We start from the raw sequence: 19,010 nt of genomic DNA on the forward strand, positions 1-19,010 counted from the left end.
TGCTATGGTGGCCTTATGTTCCTCAGAGGTTGGATCATAAGGAGTGAATCGTCTAAAAGCCTCCATTAAGCGTTCTAGGAACACGGTTGGCGATTCCTGGGGCCCCTGAGTTACCTCTCTTACCTTAGCCAAATTCGTGGGGCGCCTGGCCGCTCCATGGAGACCCGCCACCAGAGCCTGGCGATACATTTTCAGGTGCTCCTTACCTTCCGGGGTATTAAAGTCCCAATTCGGCCTGACGAGTGGAAACCCGGCATCAATCTCGTTAGGCAACTGGGTAGGTTGTCCATTGGCGGCTAACACATTGTTTTTAGCCTCCAGGAGAACCCGTTGCCTCTCCTCAGTTGTGAGGAGAGTCTGGAGGAGCTGTTGACAATCATCCCAGGTGGGTTGGTGGGAGAAGACAAGAGACTCTATTAAAGCAGTAAGAGCCTGTGGGTTTTTAGAGAAAGTAGGGTTATGCATCTTCCAATTATAAAGATCTGCAGAGGAAAAGGGCCAGTATTGAAGGGGTCTATTCCCGTGGTTATCGGGGGGGCCATATTCTCTAAGGGGTAAAGCAGTAGAATCTGGGGAAACAGCCCTCTGGCTTCTGGTGCCCGCCGAGGGACCCCCCCTTTCCGCCATAACAGGTGGCCCTACTGGTGCGGAGGGTTGTGAAGCTGGGGGTCCTAGGGGCGACATGGGATTTAGGGCCGGAGGATAAGGAGGTGGGGAATCTAGAAGAAGCAAATCAGACTGCAGGTCAGGATATATCGCCTTTGGCGGGTCCGGGGCAGCAGATGACTTTTCCGTGTCTGGGGTTTTCTTCAGGGCCAATATCTCCGATTGTGCTGGAGCGCATGCAGACGTGCCTGTTGAGGAAACAAAGGGCCGGACCCACGGAGGCGGGGAGAGAACTAGATCTTCCCAGACCAAGATATATGGTATCTGGTCTGGGTGTCCGTGGGGTCCTGTGTTAAAGACCCTAGACTTGACTAGCCCAACCTTATCTAACAAAAAAGATCCTTCGGGTGGCCACCCTGTCTGAAATGTAGGCCACTCAGAGGTACACAGCGTTTGCCATTTTCCTTTCCTTACTTCTACCGAAAGGTTGTGGGCCCTAGCCCTAACTTCGGTCCAGTGGCTTAGGGTAAGAGAAAGAGGAGTCGTCATAGTTTGTCCCATTGTCGTCCGTCAAAAGAAAGATAATAGTACAGAAAAACAATAAAATTTCAAAAGACACACATTGATATTGCCGCCGCGAACTTAAACCCGAAACCAACTCAAATTCAGATGGCAGCTTATATAACCTGCCAGAACCAGCCGCCGCGAACTTAAACCCGAAACCAACTCAAATTCAGATGGCAGCTTATATAACCTGCCAGAACCAGATGAAGGGGAGACAAAATTTGTTTCTCCTTCCAGATGGACCACCAGGGCGTCCCCCGGGGCCCGTGGACACCAGCTTTCGGCACGTCTGCCTAGCCAGGAGTCCAATACAGATTCCACAGCAAGCCGGTTCGCACGGCTTTTTCCTAATGGCGGCTGGCAACAAACAAACGACAAACAAACAGACAATTGGGCTCGAGCCTACCTGATACCTCCGACTCCCGATGTTCTTGTGACCCGGGGGCGAGTGGGGATCCCGGACGAGCCCCCAAATGTTAGACCCAAACGGTCTACGAGGGATTCCAACTCGCCCAAGAACCGCCAAGAGTCGAGAGCCGCTGCAACACGCAAGAGGTTTATTAGGAGCCGATGCACCGGGGTTCCCTGAACCTCACGCAGGAGGCCGATGGGGAACCCCTAAAAGCGGAATCACATACTTTTTATAGGTTTATTTACTCATAGGGCGGGTATATTCTCACAATGATTGGGTAAATGTGGTGACTTTTGAATTCATTGGCTTAGGAACTTTTGTCCCACCTTCTGGCCGTTATAGTTGTCTGTTCATTGTGGCGGTTAGGGCGTATACCTATTACGGGCAACTGGAAAATTACCCGCTGTCTGGCAAGTCCCCGTCAACTGAAAAACTCCAAGAATTGGTTTCGATAGGGAGAAGGAGTGGCGCACGATAGGGAGAAGAATTGGTTTCGATAGGGAGAAGGAGTGGCGCACGATAGGGAGAAGAATTGGTTTACGGGAACAAGTGAGGGGGTGGAAAGTCCCTAAAGGCCCCACACTAGCACCCCTTTGAAGACTTACTAAGACATGATGACAGTATATATTATCAAAATTTAGCTCTTTGTTCTCTTTGGTTGATCTAGAATTTAAATACAGGACACTGACTAATTTTCATATTATATTTTTTACTGAATATCATAGAGTAATTGGAATGCTTTAATACTTAACAAATCTCCATGAATTTCTTTTTTGTTTTTTTGTTTTTTTGTGTTTTTTTGCGGTATGCGGGCCTCTCACTGTTGTGGCCTCTCCCGTTGTGGAGCACAGGCTCCGGACGTGCAGGCTCAGCAGCCGTGGCTCACGGGCCTAGCCACTTCGCGGCATGTGGGATCCTCCCAGACCGGGGCACGAACCCGTGTCCCCTGCATTGGCAGGCGGACTCTCAACAGCTGCGCCACCAGGGAAGCCCTGTGTTTTTTATAAATATACATTTTAGAGCAATCTTATTAAAACAGGATTTGCTTAATTTGATTCCATAATTACAATAAGCTTTTTCTTCTTTTATCTAATTCTCAAGATAATTTATTGATTTGTATATTGCATCATACATTACAAAGTACCGACATACATGGCAAGACAATTTATTATTAACTCTACCTAGTCAAAAATCATTTAAAGAATCACATTAAAACCTTCAAGTCGTGATACACTCTTTTTTTTAATTGAAATCTTTATAAATCTAAATATTTACAATAAAATTATTTTGCTGCAAAGTATTATGGCAGACTAAGTGCTTTGAGAGATGCTTCTGCAGCAGTACAAATGTATTCTAAATATGCCATGTTCTTTGAGATATTGCCTGCTCTAACAATCTTTGCTCTCTAAAAGTGTATGTTAGAAGACAAGAGAGTCAGTGTTGTGCTGAGTGCAGATGTCAACAATAGCGTGGCTACTTGGATACTGTATTTTGGTTCAATGGTAAACTTGGTCAAGACTATTCAGGGAAACTCAGACCTTTTCTAGTTATAGTGACAAGCTGAAATTAAGATCAAGTAATGAAGTAACAAGAAATGATTTCTAATCACCTTGAAAAGCAAACTACTATAAGTGGATATCAGTAAAAATAGCAAAGAGAGCAGAAGCAAGAAGAACTACAATCCTGCAGCCTGTGGAACAAAAACCACATTCATAGAAAGATAGACAAGATGAAAAGGCAGAGGGCTAAGTACCAGATGAAGGAACAAGATAAAACCCCAGAAAAACAACTAAATGAAGTGGAGATAGGCAACCTTCCAGAAAAAGAATTCAGAATAACGATAGTGAACATGATCCAGGACCTTGGAAAAAGAATGGAGGCAAAGATCGAGAAGATGCAAGAAATGTTTAACAAAGACCTAGAAGAATTAAAGAACAAACAAACAGAGATGAAAAATATAATAACTGAAATGAAAACTACACTAGAAGGAATCAATAGCAGAATAACTGAGGCAGAAGAATGGATAAGTGACCTGGAAGACAGAATGGTGGAATTCACTGCTGCAGAATAGAATAAAGATAAAAGAATGATAGGAAATGAAGACAGCCTAAGAGACCTCTGGGACAACATTAAGCGCAACAACATTCGCATTATACGGGTCCCAGAAGGAGAAGAGAGAGAAAGGATCGGAGAAAATCTTTGAAGAGATCATAGTCGAAAACTTCCCTAACATGGGAAAGGAAATAGCCACCCAAGTCCAGGAAGCACAGAGAGTCCCATACAGGATAAAGCCAAGGAGGAACACTCCGAGACACATACTAATCATATTGGCAAAAATTAAAGACAAAGAAAAATTATTGAAAGCAGCAAGGGAAAGGCAACAAATAACATACAACAGAACTCCTGTAAGGTTAACAGCTGATTTCTCAGCAGAAACTCTACAAGCCAGAAGGGAGTGGCATGATATACTTAAAGTGATGAAAGGGAAGAACCTACAACGAAGATTACTCCACCCAGCAAGGATCTCATTGAGATTCGATGGAGAAATCAAAAGCTTTACAGACAAGCTAAAGCTAAGAGAATTCAGCACCGCAAAACCAGCTCTACAACAAATGCTAAAGGAACTTCTCTAAGTGGGAAACACAAGAGAAGAAAAGGGCCTTTAAAAATAGCAAACATATTTGCCTGATGGATATAGGTATGGTTACTGGGTGTAGGAAATAAAGCAGTTATATATATAAAGTGTTTAAAAAAATAAAATGCCTAATCATGAAGATGAGTAAAAACAAGTACTATTAATAAATAACAGGCAAATTTGAAAAATAAATGGCATTTCTAGATTTGAAAAGTATAACATTTGAAATTATTTTTAAAATTCTAAATGAACAGGTAAACAGCAGATTAAGCAGAGATGAAGAGACAATTGATGAATTGGAAAATAAATTTAAAGAAATTTTCCAAAGTATAGCACAGAGAGCCAAAGAGGCAAATATATGAGAGACATGAAGCAATATGAAGGATGGAATAAGCAGATTAACCTACTTCTAGTTAGAGACTGAGGATGAAATAATAAAGAATATATAGGAGAAGAAAGTTTTTATGATAATTGCTAAATTTTCCCATAACTGATAAAAATGTGAATTCATAGTCCAAGAAACACACTGTATTCCAAACAAGATAAAGAGAAATCCATACCAAGCCACATTATTGTGAAATTGAAAGATGTAGAGGAGATCTTCAAAGCAGGTAGAGAAATGATGGATCACCGACAACAAAAAACACAGGTATAATGATAGCCAACTTATCAAGGAAAGATATAAGACAAAAGAGTAGAATAATACCTTCAAAATGTGAGAGAAAAAAAAAAACATCAACCTAAATTATGAGCTAAAAAAACCCTTTTTTACATAAATGAAAGTAAAATATGAAGACATTCACAGTTAAAAAACTTAAAATATTTACTACCAAAAGACTTTTTCCAAAAGAAAAACCTCAAGGATTACTTCAAGAAGGAAAATGATCATTCTGAGGAAGGAATAGTGAATAAATAAAATGGAAACATGTATGCAAATTCAAATAAAAATAATCTGAATAAAATAATAACATCTGATTTGGAAAACTAACATACAGAATGAAAACACCGATAACAGTATTTGTTAGAGAAATAGTGATCTAATTTCAAGTGATATAACATCTTAAAATTATTCAGGAAGAGGGTGGTTAAGGTATTATTCACCTTTAGACTTTGTTAAATTAAAAATGTATGGTAAAATTTTAAGGATGTCTGAAGAATAAAAATAAATTGTATAAAGTCCAAGCCATAGAGAGAAAAATGGAATTAGAAAAAAAACAAAAAGGGGAATAGAGGTGGAAAAAGAATATGAAAGATAGATATCAAAATGTAAAATAGTAGAACCAAGTCTAAATATGTAAAGCATCAAAATAAACATAAATTAGCTAAATTCACCAGTTAAACGGAAGAGGTGGTAGGAGGGTAGGAAAACAAAACCCAGCTTTATGCTCTTTAAAATAGACACATCAATATAGCTAAGGGCACACCCCCACACACAAAAAGGCAAAGATGAAAAAAGTTGTACCTGAGAAATATTAGCCCAATAAAATCTGGCATAGCTATATCAGTATCAGGCCAAATAGACTTTAACACTGAAGGCATTACCAGAATATGGAGAGTCACTATGAAATTATAGAAGGTTCAGTTCACAAGGAAAATATAAACAATTGTAAGGAAAAACAGTCATAAGTTCACTAAAACTGAGAGATTTCAACATACCTCACTTAATTAGTGGAATATTTTGATAGCTCAGTTAATAAGCTTATCTAATAAAATGCAAAGCTTTAGAGCCAACAATTAGAGAATACATGCTATTCTCATGAAACATTGATAAAAACTGATCTTAACTTGGCTAGCTATAAGGAAGTTTCAATACATGTCAAAGACTCATTCATATACACTACATTTTCTGACAACAATTAAGTTAAATTAAAGTTTCCCATTTATATCCCCATAAATTTGTGATTTAAATATACATTTCCAAGTAACTCATGAGAAATGAGTTAGGAGACACCATAATTCTAACTTTAAGATGTTTAGAATTAAAAATGTAAATACTAAATAATCATCATAGTGAAAAAAGTATGAGTGGAACTTAGAAATTTTAAATCCTTATGCTAGAAGAGAAGAAATGCTGAAGATTAATGAGCTAAATGCAAATTTAAGAAATTTTATAAGAAACGATAGAATTAGCCCAGAGAAGTAGGAGAAAGAAAAGGGAAAGAACAGAAATGAATGATATAGACAAATAATATACAAAGTCAGAAGTGGAATTTTTGATAACACTTTAAAGTGGATGTACTTTCTACTAAAAATGGTAAAAAAAAAAGAGAATATAAAATACAGATAAACTATGCTAGGAATGAGGAGGGATATAACTACAGATACTCTATAAAAAGATTCAAAGGAAAATAAGTAAAAATTACAAACAACTTTGTGGCAATTAATTTAATACTGAAAGAAATAGACAAATTCTAGGTATTTGTAACTTACCAAAACTTCAAAAAGCTATAGAAGCTCTAAATAGTCCTATAGACTATTAGAGAAATTAGAGAAATTCACTCAATTTCTCTAAACTATTAGAGAAATTGAGTGAATAATTTAAAATCTTCCCACAAAGAATATGTTAAGTCTAGATGATTTTAAAGGTAAATTAAATTAGCTTTTAAGAAACAGATCATTCCAATCTCATACAAACTCCTCGAGAGAAGTGAAGAAGTGGGAATTTTCCCCAACTAGTCTTGAAACTAGTAATCTTCATATCAAAACTAGATAGCATAAGAAAGGAAAAATGAAAGGCCTGTTTCATTCATGAATATAGATGCAAAAATCTAAACAAAATACCAGCAAACCAAATCTAGCAGGATAGCAAAAGGAAAATTCATTATGACCAATTCAACCCATTAATATACAGTTTGCTTAACATGAGAAAGTATGTTATTCCCACTAACAGATTAAAGGAGAAAAACTACATAATCAACTCAATACGTGAAGAAAAACATTTGATACAAACTCAAAATTCAATCATAATTTTTTAATTATACAATTCTCATTAAAGTTGGAATAGAAAGGAACATACTTAACCTAATAAATGCTGCCTGCCAATGCAGGGGACACGGGTTCGTGTCCCGGTCCGGGAAGATCCCACATGCTGCGGAGCGGCTGGGCCCGTGAGCCATGGCCGCTGAGCCTGTGCGTCCAGAGCCTGTGCTCCGCAACGGGAGAGGCCACAACAGTGAGAGGCCCGCGTACCGCAAAAAAAAAAAAAAGAAGTGAACATCGTTTTTAAATGGGGGCAAAAGCATTCTGCGGTAGATGCGATTAACGTTCTCAGCTCTTCACTCCCTCTTCTGCCATGTTCCTTTGTAGTGCTGTAGAGACAGTGGCATTTACATCCTCACTCAATTTACTTTAGGATGAGACACATGACTTTATTCTGTCAATCAATGTGAGAAGTAACAGTGTGCCAATTCCTAAGTGAGACCTAAAGAGGTATCACGTATTTCCACTGTGGAAAGAGAACACCATGTAGCCTCTGCACAACCACTGTACACTCATGAAATAAGAGTGAAAAAAGCAAATAATATCTTAGTATTTGTCTGAAAATTGTTTTGATCTCAGGGACCCCATGCATCCATGGACTACACTTTGAGAACTACTAGAATAATGGACATTTCCTATAAGCAAGTAGAGTCTTAGACAACCACAATACAATCAAATCAGGAAATTGACGTTAATATATTACCATCTATACAAGTTTCAGACTCTATTCAAAATTTGCTCGTTTCCCCAATAATAATTTTTATGATGAAAGAATCTAGCTCAGGATCACACATTGCATTTAGTTGTAATGTCTCTTTAGTCTCCTTCCGTCTGGAACAGTTCCTCTGACTTTCCTTGACAGTCATTACCTTGACACTTCTGAAGATTACAGGCCAGTGACTTTGTAGAATGTCCCACAAATTAAGTTTATTTGATGTTTCTACCTGAGTAGATCTAGGTTATGCATCTTTAGAAGGAAAATCCAGAAGTGATTCTGTGTTTTTCTCAGTTCACCCTATCAGGTGGGGCAAGATTTTGATTTGCTCTATTCCTTCCGATGTTCACCTTGATCATTTGATTAAGATAGTGCCTCCCAGACTTCTTAAGTGTAGAGTCATTCTTTCTCTCTTAGTAACTAGTAAGTATTTTGTGAGGAGGTGATTTGAAATTATTTAAATTTCCCATTCCTAATCAAACTTTTAAATCATTCATTTATTTATATATGTTTATGGGTTCATGTTTTCTTATTTTATTCAGTGGGTTATAATCCATTACTGTCATTATTTATTTTGTTTCTAAAATTGTCCTTAGTTTAAACAGCCCATTCAAGCTGGCTTCCCTGTCATCTTGACATGCCTCTTCATTCTTTGAGCACTTCCTTGCTCTCTGGCACAAGGTTTTCCAGGCTCATCTTGTACTTTCTCTGCCCTGACCCTGATATCAGTCGTTTCTCAATGGATCCCTGTTTCTTTTAGTGGAAAATACATTTAGAAGCTAAGTCTGGGCTTTACTTATTGCTATTGGGAGCTCAATTTCCCAGGCCCTCTCAATGGACAGAGTTAGGTATATATGTATGTAAATACACACATACACAAATATATATTTATATCTATATCTATCCATTTCTCTCTCTCTATCTTGAAAATATATTGGTATCTCCAGTTACAAGCCAGTAGCACAAGGTTCACTCTACTTTTCTCCCTCTTCCTATTTCTAACTCCCTCCTTAAAAAGTGAGAAATCTGGCTCCTTACTGTAGTTGTTTATTTGATCACCCCTCTGTAAGTAAGCAGTTTCCCATATCCCCTGCCACCTCCTCCCCACTCAGGCATCTTTCTCATCCTGAGATTTGATTCCCCATGCCTGTTTATCTGTGTGAACACCCTGCTCACCTTCCTGGGACTCTAACACCTTATGGCAGGACATCCCACAGGTGGACACCCTCCTTTCACTGATGGGGCTTTGACATGTTATGCCAGGCCACCCTATGCATGAACACTTTCCTCTTCTGGACATGGACACCTTCCTCACCCTGTTTGGGTTTTGACACTCCTTGCTAGGACACCCTTCTGCAGGGATATCCTCCTTTACTAGTTTTCTGACTCTCCTTTACTAGTTTTCTGACTCCTTCTGCCAGGCCACTCCTCCCGCATGGATTTCCTCCTCACCCCACCCGGGCTCTGACTGTCCATACTGGGTCACACCCCCGTGTGTACACCCCCTTCACCCTGCTTGGATTCCAGTGTACCATGCTGAGTTGCTCCTAAACATGGACACCACCCTTACTTTGCTTGGGCTCTGATACCCAACTCCAGGCTGCCTCTCCACTGAAGATAAGGATGCCATCTCACTCTTCTCCATCAAGTGACTTGAGGAGTGAATTGCTCATGGAGGGAAAGGGTAAGGGGAAAGAAAATGATCAGCCACCTCATGACTGAGCTTCTCTACTTACAGTATAGGTTGTTCTTTCAGAACTTTATTTTCTTAATTTCTTTTAAATAATTTTGAATTTTAAGTTACAGCTTTCAAATTATTTGGGGGCCACATTTATTTTTTGGTTTATTTTCATTAGCTTTTAAACATTCATTTTCTTCTCCTTTTCTTGCAATGTCTTTAAATAGGGTTGTATCAAAATCCTTTTTTGTTCCCCGTCTTTAATGAGAAGAATGCCCTAGACTATTCGGAAGAGGCTTCTGTGTGAGAGCAGGCATGAGCCACAGTAGCTTTCTTCATGGCTCAAAGACTTTCCCTTTTTTGTTATCATGAAGTATTGAGATAATATGGGTACTTCTCTGCTTGATTAAGAAAGGCTTCCTGCTGTTATCTTGTTCTTTGCCAGAGTTGCATGCACCTTGCCTTACAAAGTAGTGCTCTCATATTTGAACACTGTATTTTGTTATTATTACATTGAAGGTCTCCCTCCTCCGGTCCTCTGCCTTCCATGCCACTCCCTCCTTCCCGTTACATGAAATATCTTTCTCCGTGAGATCTCTGATGTTTTCACCCTGTTCAATTCGGATTCTGCTCCTGAAAATTTTTCTTCAGAGTGAGTCTCTAGTTTACTAAAAGCATGTATTTATCGAATATTTCTGAGATTCTCAAGGGTTTAAGCCACTTCTAATTGTCTTTTTGTGGGATTTTTTCAAGTTCTGCTGGTTATTCTCAGATTCTATTGTTCAGCATCCTGCTAAGTACTGGACCTTGTCATTTTAGGGATCAGAATCTGATGGCAATTTCTGGGCCCCGTGGCTTGTAGGCTCCATCAATTTCCTTTTCTCTTCACCACTACCAGTTCTGGATCCTGCTGCTATCACATGATTTGGCTATGCCCATCCATTTTCCAGGGCCATGGAGATTCCTTGATACCTGCTTTATTGAAGCTATCACCTATAGTTGGGTTTTTTTGTTTGTTGTACTATCATATGCTCATTTTATTCTTTTACTATAATATGTATTGTTTTTATGAGGGGACTTGGGGAAATTAATTTTTAAAAACGTACATTATTGTCATGTTCTTGCCATCAGAAATACCAAGTGATCTTTTAAAAGTGTAAATCAAATCATGTCAACCCTACCCCTACCTTCATCTCAGACCTCATCTCCAATCATTCTACCCCCCTATGATGGTTAATTTTATGTGTCAACTTGAATGGTCCGTGGGGTGCCCAGATATTTGGTCAAACATTATTCTAGGTGTTTCTGTGAGGGTGTTTGCGGATGAGGTTAAACTTTAAATAGGTAGACTAAGTAAAGCTGATTGCCCTCTCTAACGCATGGGCTTTATCCCATCAGTTGAAGGCTTGAATAGAACCGAAAGGCTGATGTCGCCCTGAATGAGAGAATTTGTCCTGCTTGATAGTCTTTGAACTAGGAAACCAGCTTTTTTCCTGCCTTCATACTCAAACTAAAACATCATCTCTTCCTCTGTCTCAAGCCTACCAACCTTCGGATTAGAACTATACCATCAGCTCTCCTGGTTCTCAGGCCATAGGACTTGGACTGGAGCTATACCTTTCTCTTTCTGTCTCTGTCTCTCACTCTGACTTGTACACCACTCTCTCACCACTCTGTTGCAGCAACACTGGCCTTCTTACGGTTCAGAATACCCTTAAGGAGATTTTCATATCTTCTTCTCTCTGTCTGCAATAATAATCCCTATCTCATTGCTTTGTTTTATTTTTTTCACAGAACTTAACCATCATCAGAAATTATACTCTTTTTGATTTGCCTACAGTTGTGTCCTTTGGTGGAATGTAAGCATCCTGAGGGTGGGATATTATTGCCTTTGGTACTGCTGAGACTTTGGCACCTAGGACAGTGCCCGGTGGACAGAGGTATTTTATACGTATTTGTGAAATGAATTCAGAATTTCTGCTAATATCAACATCAGCACTAGAATCCCAAAGACATTTTTGATTTTCCAAAGAGGAATGCAGTGACCCAATAAACAAAAGTTATGATCTATAATAAAAGAAGAAATTACTAGTTTTCCATAATTTGTTTTCATCTTAACATGAAATTTAGGGTTTTATTGTTATTAAGGTATTTATATAGGTGATAAATATCAGAGACAAAGATGGATAAAAATAAATATTGAACTTCTTACTATTGGGTACTTACTCTGACATTTCTTTGAAATGCTAATTATTCTTTGAATAACTATCAGATTGGAATTCACACATATTTAGTTCTGTGCCTTAGCATGAAATATCCACTTGTCAAAAAAGAAGTGTGAAATTAAATGAGACATGTTATGAAAAACAGTTTAATCTATATACTTTGCCTCAGTTTCATCTAAAGAAATAGTAATAAAATGCAAAATTTCTTTTCAAAGTATATTTTTAAAAATATACAAGCGTGTCAAACTAATACTCTTTACTGAGTGTCTAATATAATAAATTACTACCACCTTTCTTTGTGAAAATGAAACCCTCTAGATTAGAAATTGTTGTTGTAATAAAGAAACACATATTTAATGTGTTCTATGCCACAGGCATTGTTCTAACTCCTATACTTTTAATTTTTCATTCAGCTTCACAATACTTTTAGTTATATACTATTACTATCATTATTTCCAGATATGAAAATATAAACATTGCCAGAGTTTATTGTGAAGAATGTATTAATTCTTCTTTAAAACTTGGGTTACAGGCTAAATCAGTTATCTGTTGCCATGTAGTAAACCACCCCAAACTTCGTGGCTTAAATCAACAGCCATTTATTTAGCTCATGATTCTGGTACGTGTTTTCTTCTGGCCTGGGCCAGACTCAGATAATCTTGCCTGGGCTTGTTCATGCAACTGTGGTCAATTGGCAGATTATCCTGGAGTTGGTTAGTCCTGGTCGGCCTCACTCACATGTTGAAAGTTAGCTGGCCTTCAGCTGAAGTGACAGGGTGGCTGGTGTGTTAACCATGCCCTTTTATTTTGGAGGGATTTTTTTTTTTTTTTTTTTTTTTTGATGATTTTACATCTTGGGACCTTGCTGACTCTGCAGACACTGCCCCTCCCAGGGCTAGGTAATTCTTAAAGATAGTAAATAACTCACCTGAAGACGCACTTTTCATACGCAAACCAATCTAAAACCATACTCTAACCACTTTCTTTATCAGGTTCTCACACTGGGCCACTACCCACCTGCCCTAATCACAGCAGAGCCAGGTACCAGATAACTAGGAACAATCCCTATGGCCTAGAGCCTAATGAAAAGACTTGAAGTAACCAGTCCTAAAACTGCTTACCCTGTTTTGTCCATTACTTCCCATAGAAAGCACAATAAAGGCTCTTGTCCATCTTTTCCCCCACTCATTCTGCCTCTTGACTAATACTGGTGCTTCCGCATGTGTCGCTTCCACCCCCAGTGACATGGCATGCTCCTTCCTCTTGGGATCTATGACTATAACAATGTCTTTTCAGTGGCAATTGTCTCCTAATCTGTTAGGCTCATTATACTTGGGGGAAAAAAAAAGAAAAAAAACCCTACAATTTCAAACACCTGGGTAATGTATCATTTCATCATCCAGTGGGCTAGCCCGAGCTTGTTCACATAGTGGCAGGGTTCCAAGAGCTGCAAGAGAACAAGTCCCAGTCCATGAGTGCTTTTCAAGTCTTTCTTATATCATGCTTGCCATTGTCCCATTGACCAAAGCAAGGCACATGGCCACACTTAAAGTCGCTTGGGAGGAATGGATACAGGCTTGGGGTGTGGCTACAAGGAGCCTTTGCGGATTGGGGTCATAACTGCAATCAATCCACCCAACAGGAATTTCAGGAGGTTTCATATCAATTTCACATTGTCTTTGATCTGAGAAATCCTTAGGGTTTGGGCACTGAAATAAGTAATATTTGCCTTTTTACAACTCTTGGCAAAAATGTTAACAACTATCACAATGCTAAGAACTATTATTCAAAGCCTAGGCTTATGAGCTAATAACTAAATTCTCTTTTACTTAGAGAAGTGACTGCCTGTGACTAGAGCACATGGACAGTATAAAGCATTTTGGAATGGCGATTATAGTTGTTTTGATGAAACCACCGAAGGGATGATAACCTAATAATGATATTCATAGGAAAATTTAAATAATATTATGCCCCTAAATATCTCATTATTGTCAACATGATCAGAAACCTCTTGACTGAGATTTACAGAATCTTTTTCCTATAATAGACTGACTCTTTTCAATTTTTCCTCTCAAACTTAAACCGTTTAGCCTTTTTCAGCAACTTCTCAGCAAAATTCTTCCCTATTTCAGAATTCTTCCTTCCTTCTACATTATTTATGCATTACTATCATCTCATACCAACCTGCTTATGCTGTAAAGCATTATAGGGGAGCCAAGTAGCCCAGGAAGAAAAAAGAGAAAATAAATTGGAACAGAACACCAGATTTTATTTTCTCTTAGTATTAGCTTACCTCCATGAAGCAGAAGAAATTCTTTTCATCCACTTTCCCCAAATTCCAGAAATAGTCATAAACAGGAGAAACATGTCTCTCCTCGCAAAGAGCCTACTTGATTGTGAACCCTAGATTGTTCTTTTATCTTAATTGTAATATATTTTCCAGGCCAGTGGATATAGGAAATCTGATAGACCTTAGTTTGAATCTCAGCTTAACCACTTACTAGATGGGGAAACTTCAGAATCTTAAGTTGTCTACATGTTAATTTTGACTTCTAAAAAATGGGTATAGTAGAGCATAAACTCTAGCCTTTAGAAAGAGTTTAAGGCTGCCTTGCCTTACGCTCCACCCATTCTTCTACCCCAAGAAGGATCTCTGTTGTGAGGGGAGGGAAAAATAGAGTTAGGAAGGACATAGTGTTGCTACATTAGAAAGGGATGGAGTTTTTATGGGACGATCAAGTGCTTATAATAGTATGGGATGAATCAGATTGTTTCTCTTATAGACTGTTGTCTCTCGGACCTTTCTTCCTGTCACTCTTGTTTCTTTCATCTCAGGATACCACTGTGTTAGGTCTAGGCAGGGGGTTGTCTTCGTTTGGAAAAGCCAAACAGGAACCAGGGTGAGGTCTGGGGATATGTAAAGCCAGGAATGTACCTACTTCCATCAGCTCCAAGAAAGGCAAGAGTATACAGACCTGGGACCAAACTTCAATAAAGAAAACCAATTTGTCTGTAGCATTCTTTGAGCAAATATCTATTGAGACTTATTGTGGTAGCCAATTTGTTTACATATTCTGGCCAAATCTCTTTTCTGTGAGAAAATCATGATTATTAATCATTTCACAGGATTGTTATGACGATCAGATGAGGGGATATAAATATTATCTCTAATTCAGTGCATGCATAGTAAATAGCCCATACCAAATAAATGTTACTTGTAAATTTATAAAAACTTTGGTGTCTTGGGTTTATAATAATAACTAACTTTTTAAAAGTGTGAGTCAGCAAGTCAAGTTTGAATTTGTTGTTATTATCTACCACATTGGCTATATTTTACTTTTTCATAAGATTATGTTATGGGCTTATCAGGTAATTTAACTTTTGATCATGGCAAATATTTAGCTGAATTTTTTTTTGAATTTTGTTTTATTTATTTTTTTATACAGCAGGATCTCATTAGTTATCCATTTTATACATATTAGTGTATATATGTCAATCCCAATCTCCCAATTCATCATACCACCACCACCACCACCCCCTGCCATGTTCCCCGCTTGGTGTCCATACGTTTGTTCTCTACATGTGTGTCTGAATTTCTGCCCTGCAAACCAGTTCATCTGCACCATTTTTCTAGGTTCCACATATATGCATTAATATACGATATTTGTTTATCTCTTTCTGACTTACTTCACTCTGTATGACAGTCTCTAGATCCATCCACATCTCTACAAATGACCCAATTTCGTTCCTTTTTAAGGCTGAGCAATATTCCATTGTATATATGTACTACATCTTCTTTATCCATTCATCTGTCGATGGGCATTTAGGTTGCTTCCATATCCTGGCTGTTGTAAATAATGCTGCAATGAACATTGGGATGCATGTGTCCTTTTGAATTATGGTTTTCTTTGGGTATATGCCCAGTAGTGGGATTGCTGGGTCGTATGGTAATTCTATTTTTAGTTTTTTAAGGAACTCCATACTGTTCTCCATACTGGCTGTATCAATTTACATTCCTACCAACAGTGCAAGAGGGTTCCCTTTTCTCCACACCCTCTCCAGCATTTGTTGTTTGTAGATTTTCTGATGATGCCCATTCTAACTGGTGCGAGGTGATACCTCATTGTAGTTTTGATTTGCATTTCTCTAATGATTAGTGATGTTGAGCAGCTTTTCATGTGCTTCTTGGCCATCTGTATGTCTTCTTTGGAGAAATGTCTATTTAGGTCTTCTGCCCACTTTTGGATTGGGTTGTTTATTTTTTTAATATTGAGCTGCATGAGTTGTTTATGTATTTTGGAGATTAATCCTTTGTCCTTTGATTCATTTGCAAATATTTTCTCCCATTCTGAGGATTGTCTTTTCCTCTTGTTTGTAGTTTCCTTTGCTGTGCAAAAGCTTTTAAGTTTCATTAAGTCTCACTTGTTTATTTTTGTTTTTATTTCCATTACTCTAGGAGGTAGATAAAAAAAGATCTTGCTGTGATTTACGTCAAAGAGTGTTCTTCCTATGTTTTCTTCTAAGAGTTTTATAGTGTCCAGTCTTAGGTCTCTAATCCATTTTGAGTTTATTTTTGTGTATGGTGCTAGAGAGTGTTCTAATTTCATTCTTTTACATGTAGCTGTCCAGTTTTCCCAGCACCACTTATTGAAGAGACTTTTTTCCATTGTATATCCTTGCCTCCTTTGTCATAGATTAGCTGACCATAGGTGCATGGGTTTATCTCTGGACTTTCTATCCTGTTCCATTGATCTATAGTTCTGTTTTTGTGCCAGTACCATGTTGTCTTGATTACTGTAGCTTTGTAGTATAGTCTGAAGTCAGGGAGTCTGATTCCTCCAGCTCCATTTTTTTCCCTCAAGATCATTTTGGCTATTCGGGGTCTTTTGTGTCTCCATACGAATTTTAAGATTTTTTGTTCTAGTTCTGTAAAAAATGCCATTGGTAATTTAATAGGGATTGCATTGAATCTGTAGATTGCTTTGGGTGGTATATTCATTTTCACAATATTGATTCTTCCAATCCAAGAACATGGTATATCTCTCCATCTGTTTGTATCACCTTTAATTTCTTTCATCAGTGTCTTATAGTTTTCTGCATACAGGTCTTTTGTCTCCTTAGGTAAGTTTATTCGTAGGTAGTTTATTCTTTTTGTTGCAGTGGTAAATGGGAGTGTTTCCTTAATTTCTCTTTCATATTTTTCATCATTAGTGTATAGGAATGCAAGAGATTTCTGTGCATTAATTTTGTATCCTGCAACTTTACCAAATTCATTGATTTAGCTGAATATTAAAGTGACCAATCAAAAAAGTAAACTGACTTCCTTTGCTAATTTCTTTGGCCAGGTTTTTACACAGTATGTCTTTAAAAGACAAATTAGGTCATTAAAAAAAAGCATGGTGTATTTTAAATCTCAGCAAACGTTGATGTTTTATCTTAGAAAAAATTATAAAGAATAAAAATTATCATCTTTGGTTTCTTTTCTGCATTACATTTTCAAAGATTTAAAGAAATTGAAAAATAACTAATGCTATTTCATAGAAGAAAGAAAGATAGCTTTGTGTTAGTAGCTCAACATCAGTTTCTTGTAAAAGACACTCAATTTTTAGTGATATTGCATTGTTTGCCTACGTTTAAGCCTGAACAAATCCTTTTTGTCTAAATCATATAATCTGTATAGAATTAATCTTAATTTTATATTTGAAGTAACACTATCAGGACTATTAACCTTAAATTACTCCTAATTATACTTCTTTTCAAGATTTTGTTTTTGAATTTATTTCCTGGCAGAAGGGCAAAGGAATGTCATTATATATGATCTTGATTTACCTGCCTGATGTCCTACTGCACAATGATTCATTTACTCCAAGAGTTTGAACGTGGGTGTCCCATTTTAAGAAAACCTGATTTTATCCAATGTAAAACGTATTCCCTGGGGACAAAGGAGAAGGGTGGGCAATTACTCAATTAATACCCGATTCATACCTTTGAAATGCACCCTAAAGTAATTCAGGAAGATCTGGTTCATACACACACAGACACACACACACACACACACACACACATTCATTTTATACATGGCACTGTAGCCTCATGGGTATTTCATAAAGTGAGTATATCACTGTGTAGCAACAAATCAAATGTCTGGACATTGCACAAGTTGTATCAGGGTTTTCAGAGTCCTTTATAAACAAGCATCCTTACCTTCTTTTTCCCTTTTGCAGATGATCTCTCTCAAGAGGAGGACAATGATCCCCCAAAAGAATATGATCCTGGGCAATTTGCAGGCCTTCTCCATGGATCCTCTCCAGCATGTGAGTCCCCTGAAAATCCATTTCATCTCTATGGGAAAAGAGATGAACGTGAAGAAGGAAAAGATGAAGTCAGTTTGACAAATAGTCCTTTGCCTTTCAAGCAGACTCCAATAGAAAATAACTCAGAACCTTTGGTAAAGAAAATTAAACCCAAAGTAGTCAGTAGAACAATTTTTCACAAAAAAAGCAACCAACTCGAAAACCATACCATTGTTGGCACAAGAACAACTAGGAGTGGATCCCGGAATGGGGACCAGTGGATTGTGAACACTGGGGGATTTGTGGAGAGAGCCTGTACCCTGGGAAGAATAAGGTCATTGCCAAAAGCCCTGATCGACATGCATTTATCAAAAAGTGTCTCTAAATCGGATTCTGATCTCATTGCCTACCCTTTGAATGCAAAAACATCAAGAGTTAACTGGACTGAATCTTCAACTGCTGATCACAGTTCTAAAGGGAATTCTGAAAGAACGCCATCCTTCACTTCCGAATGGGAAGAAGTAAGATTTGTTCTTATTATTCCTTATTTAAGGCTTTAGCATCGAGGGGGTTTTGGGGGAAGGACTTTCAGCTTTTTAAGTCTCTCAAAGGAAAAAAAAATTAACAAACACATATAATTCCAAGTGGAAGGGAAAGGTTCTAGAGGTGTCACATGATAATTTCAGTGAGTGTGAAAACAACACATGAGGGGAAATCTGTTGTTTCTATAGAAATTGATATCAAGCAGAAGTAATAACTAGCTATGAGGTACAAGAAAATGTTCACATTGTGTCCTACCAAGCATTGCAGCTGACAAATTGAGAAAAATATTTGTATTTTTGTTGCTCCATATCGTTTTGTTACTTGCTAAACTCTTTGTTAGCTCATCTCCCTTCTTTAAAG

General features: G+C 38.0%; 1 protein-coding gene across 6 annotated transcripts in view; it reads left to right on the plus strand.

Annotated features, from left to right (window-relative positions):
* The window catches only part of ANKS1B (ankyrin repeat and sterile alpha motif domain containing 1B), a 1,217,724-nt gene that overhangs the window by 714,143 nt on the left and 484,571 nt on the right, over positions 1 to 19,010 (plus strand). For all 6 annotated transcript variants that reach the window (XM_032645644.1, XM_032645646.1, XM_032645647.1 and 3 more), the window contains exon 13: positions 18,039 to 18,628. In XM_032645644.1, coding sequence (XP_032501535.1) covers positions 18,039 to 18,628 — 590 coding nt within the window. The remainder of the gene's footprint in view (positions 1 to 18,038; positions 18,629 to 19,010) is intronic.

This window comes from Phocoena sinus, chromosome 10, assembly GCF_008692025.1.
Source record: "Phocoena sinus isolate mPhoSin1 chromosome 10, mPhoSin1.pri, whole genome shotgun sequence".
Classification (NCBI taxonomy): domain Eukaryota; kingdom Metazoa; phylum Chordata; class Mammalia; order Artiodactyla; family Phocoenidae; genus Phocoena; species Phocoena sinus.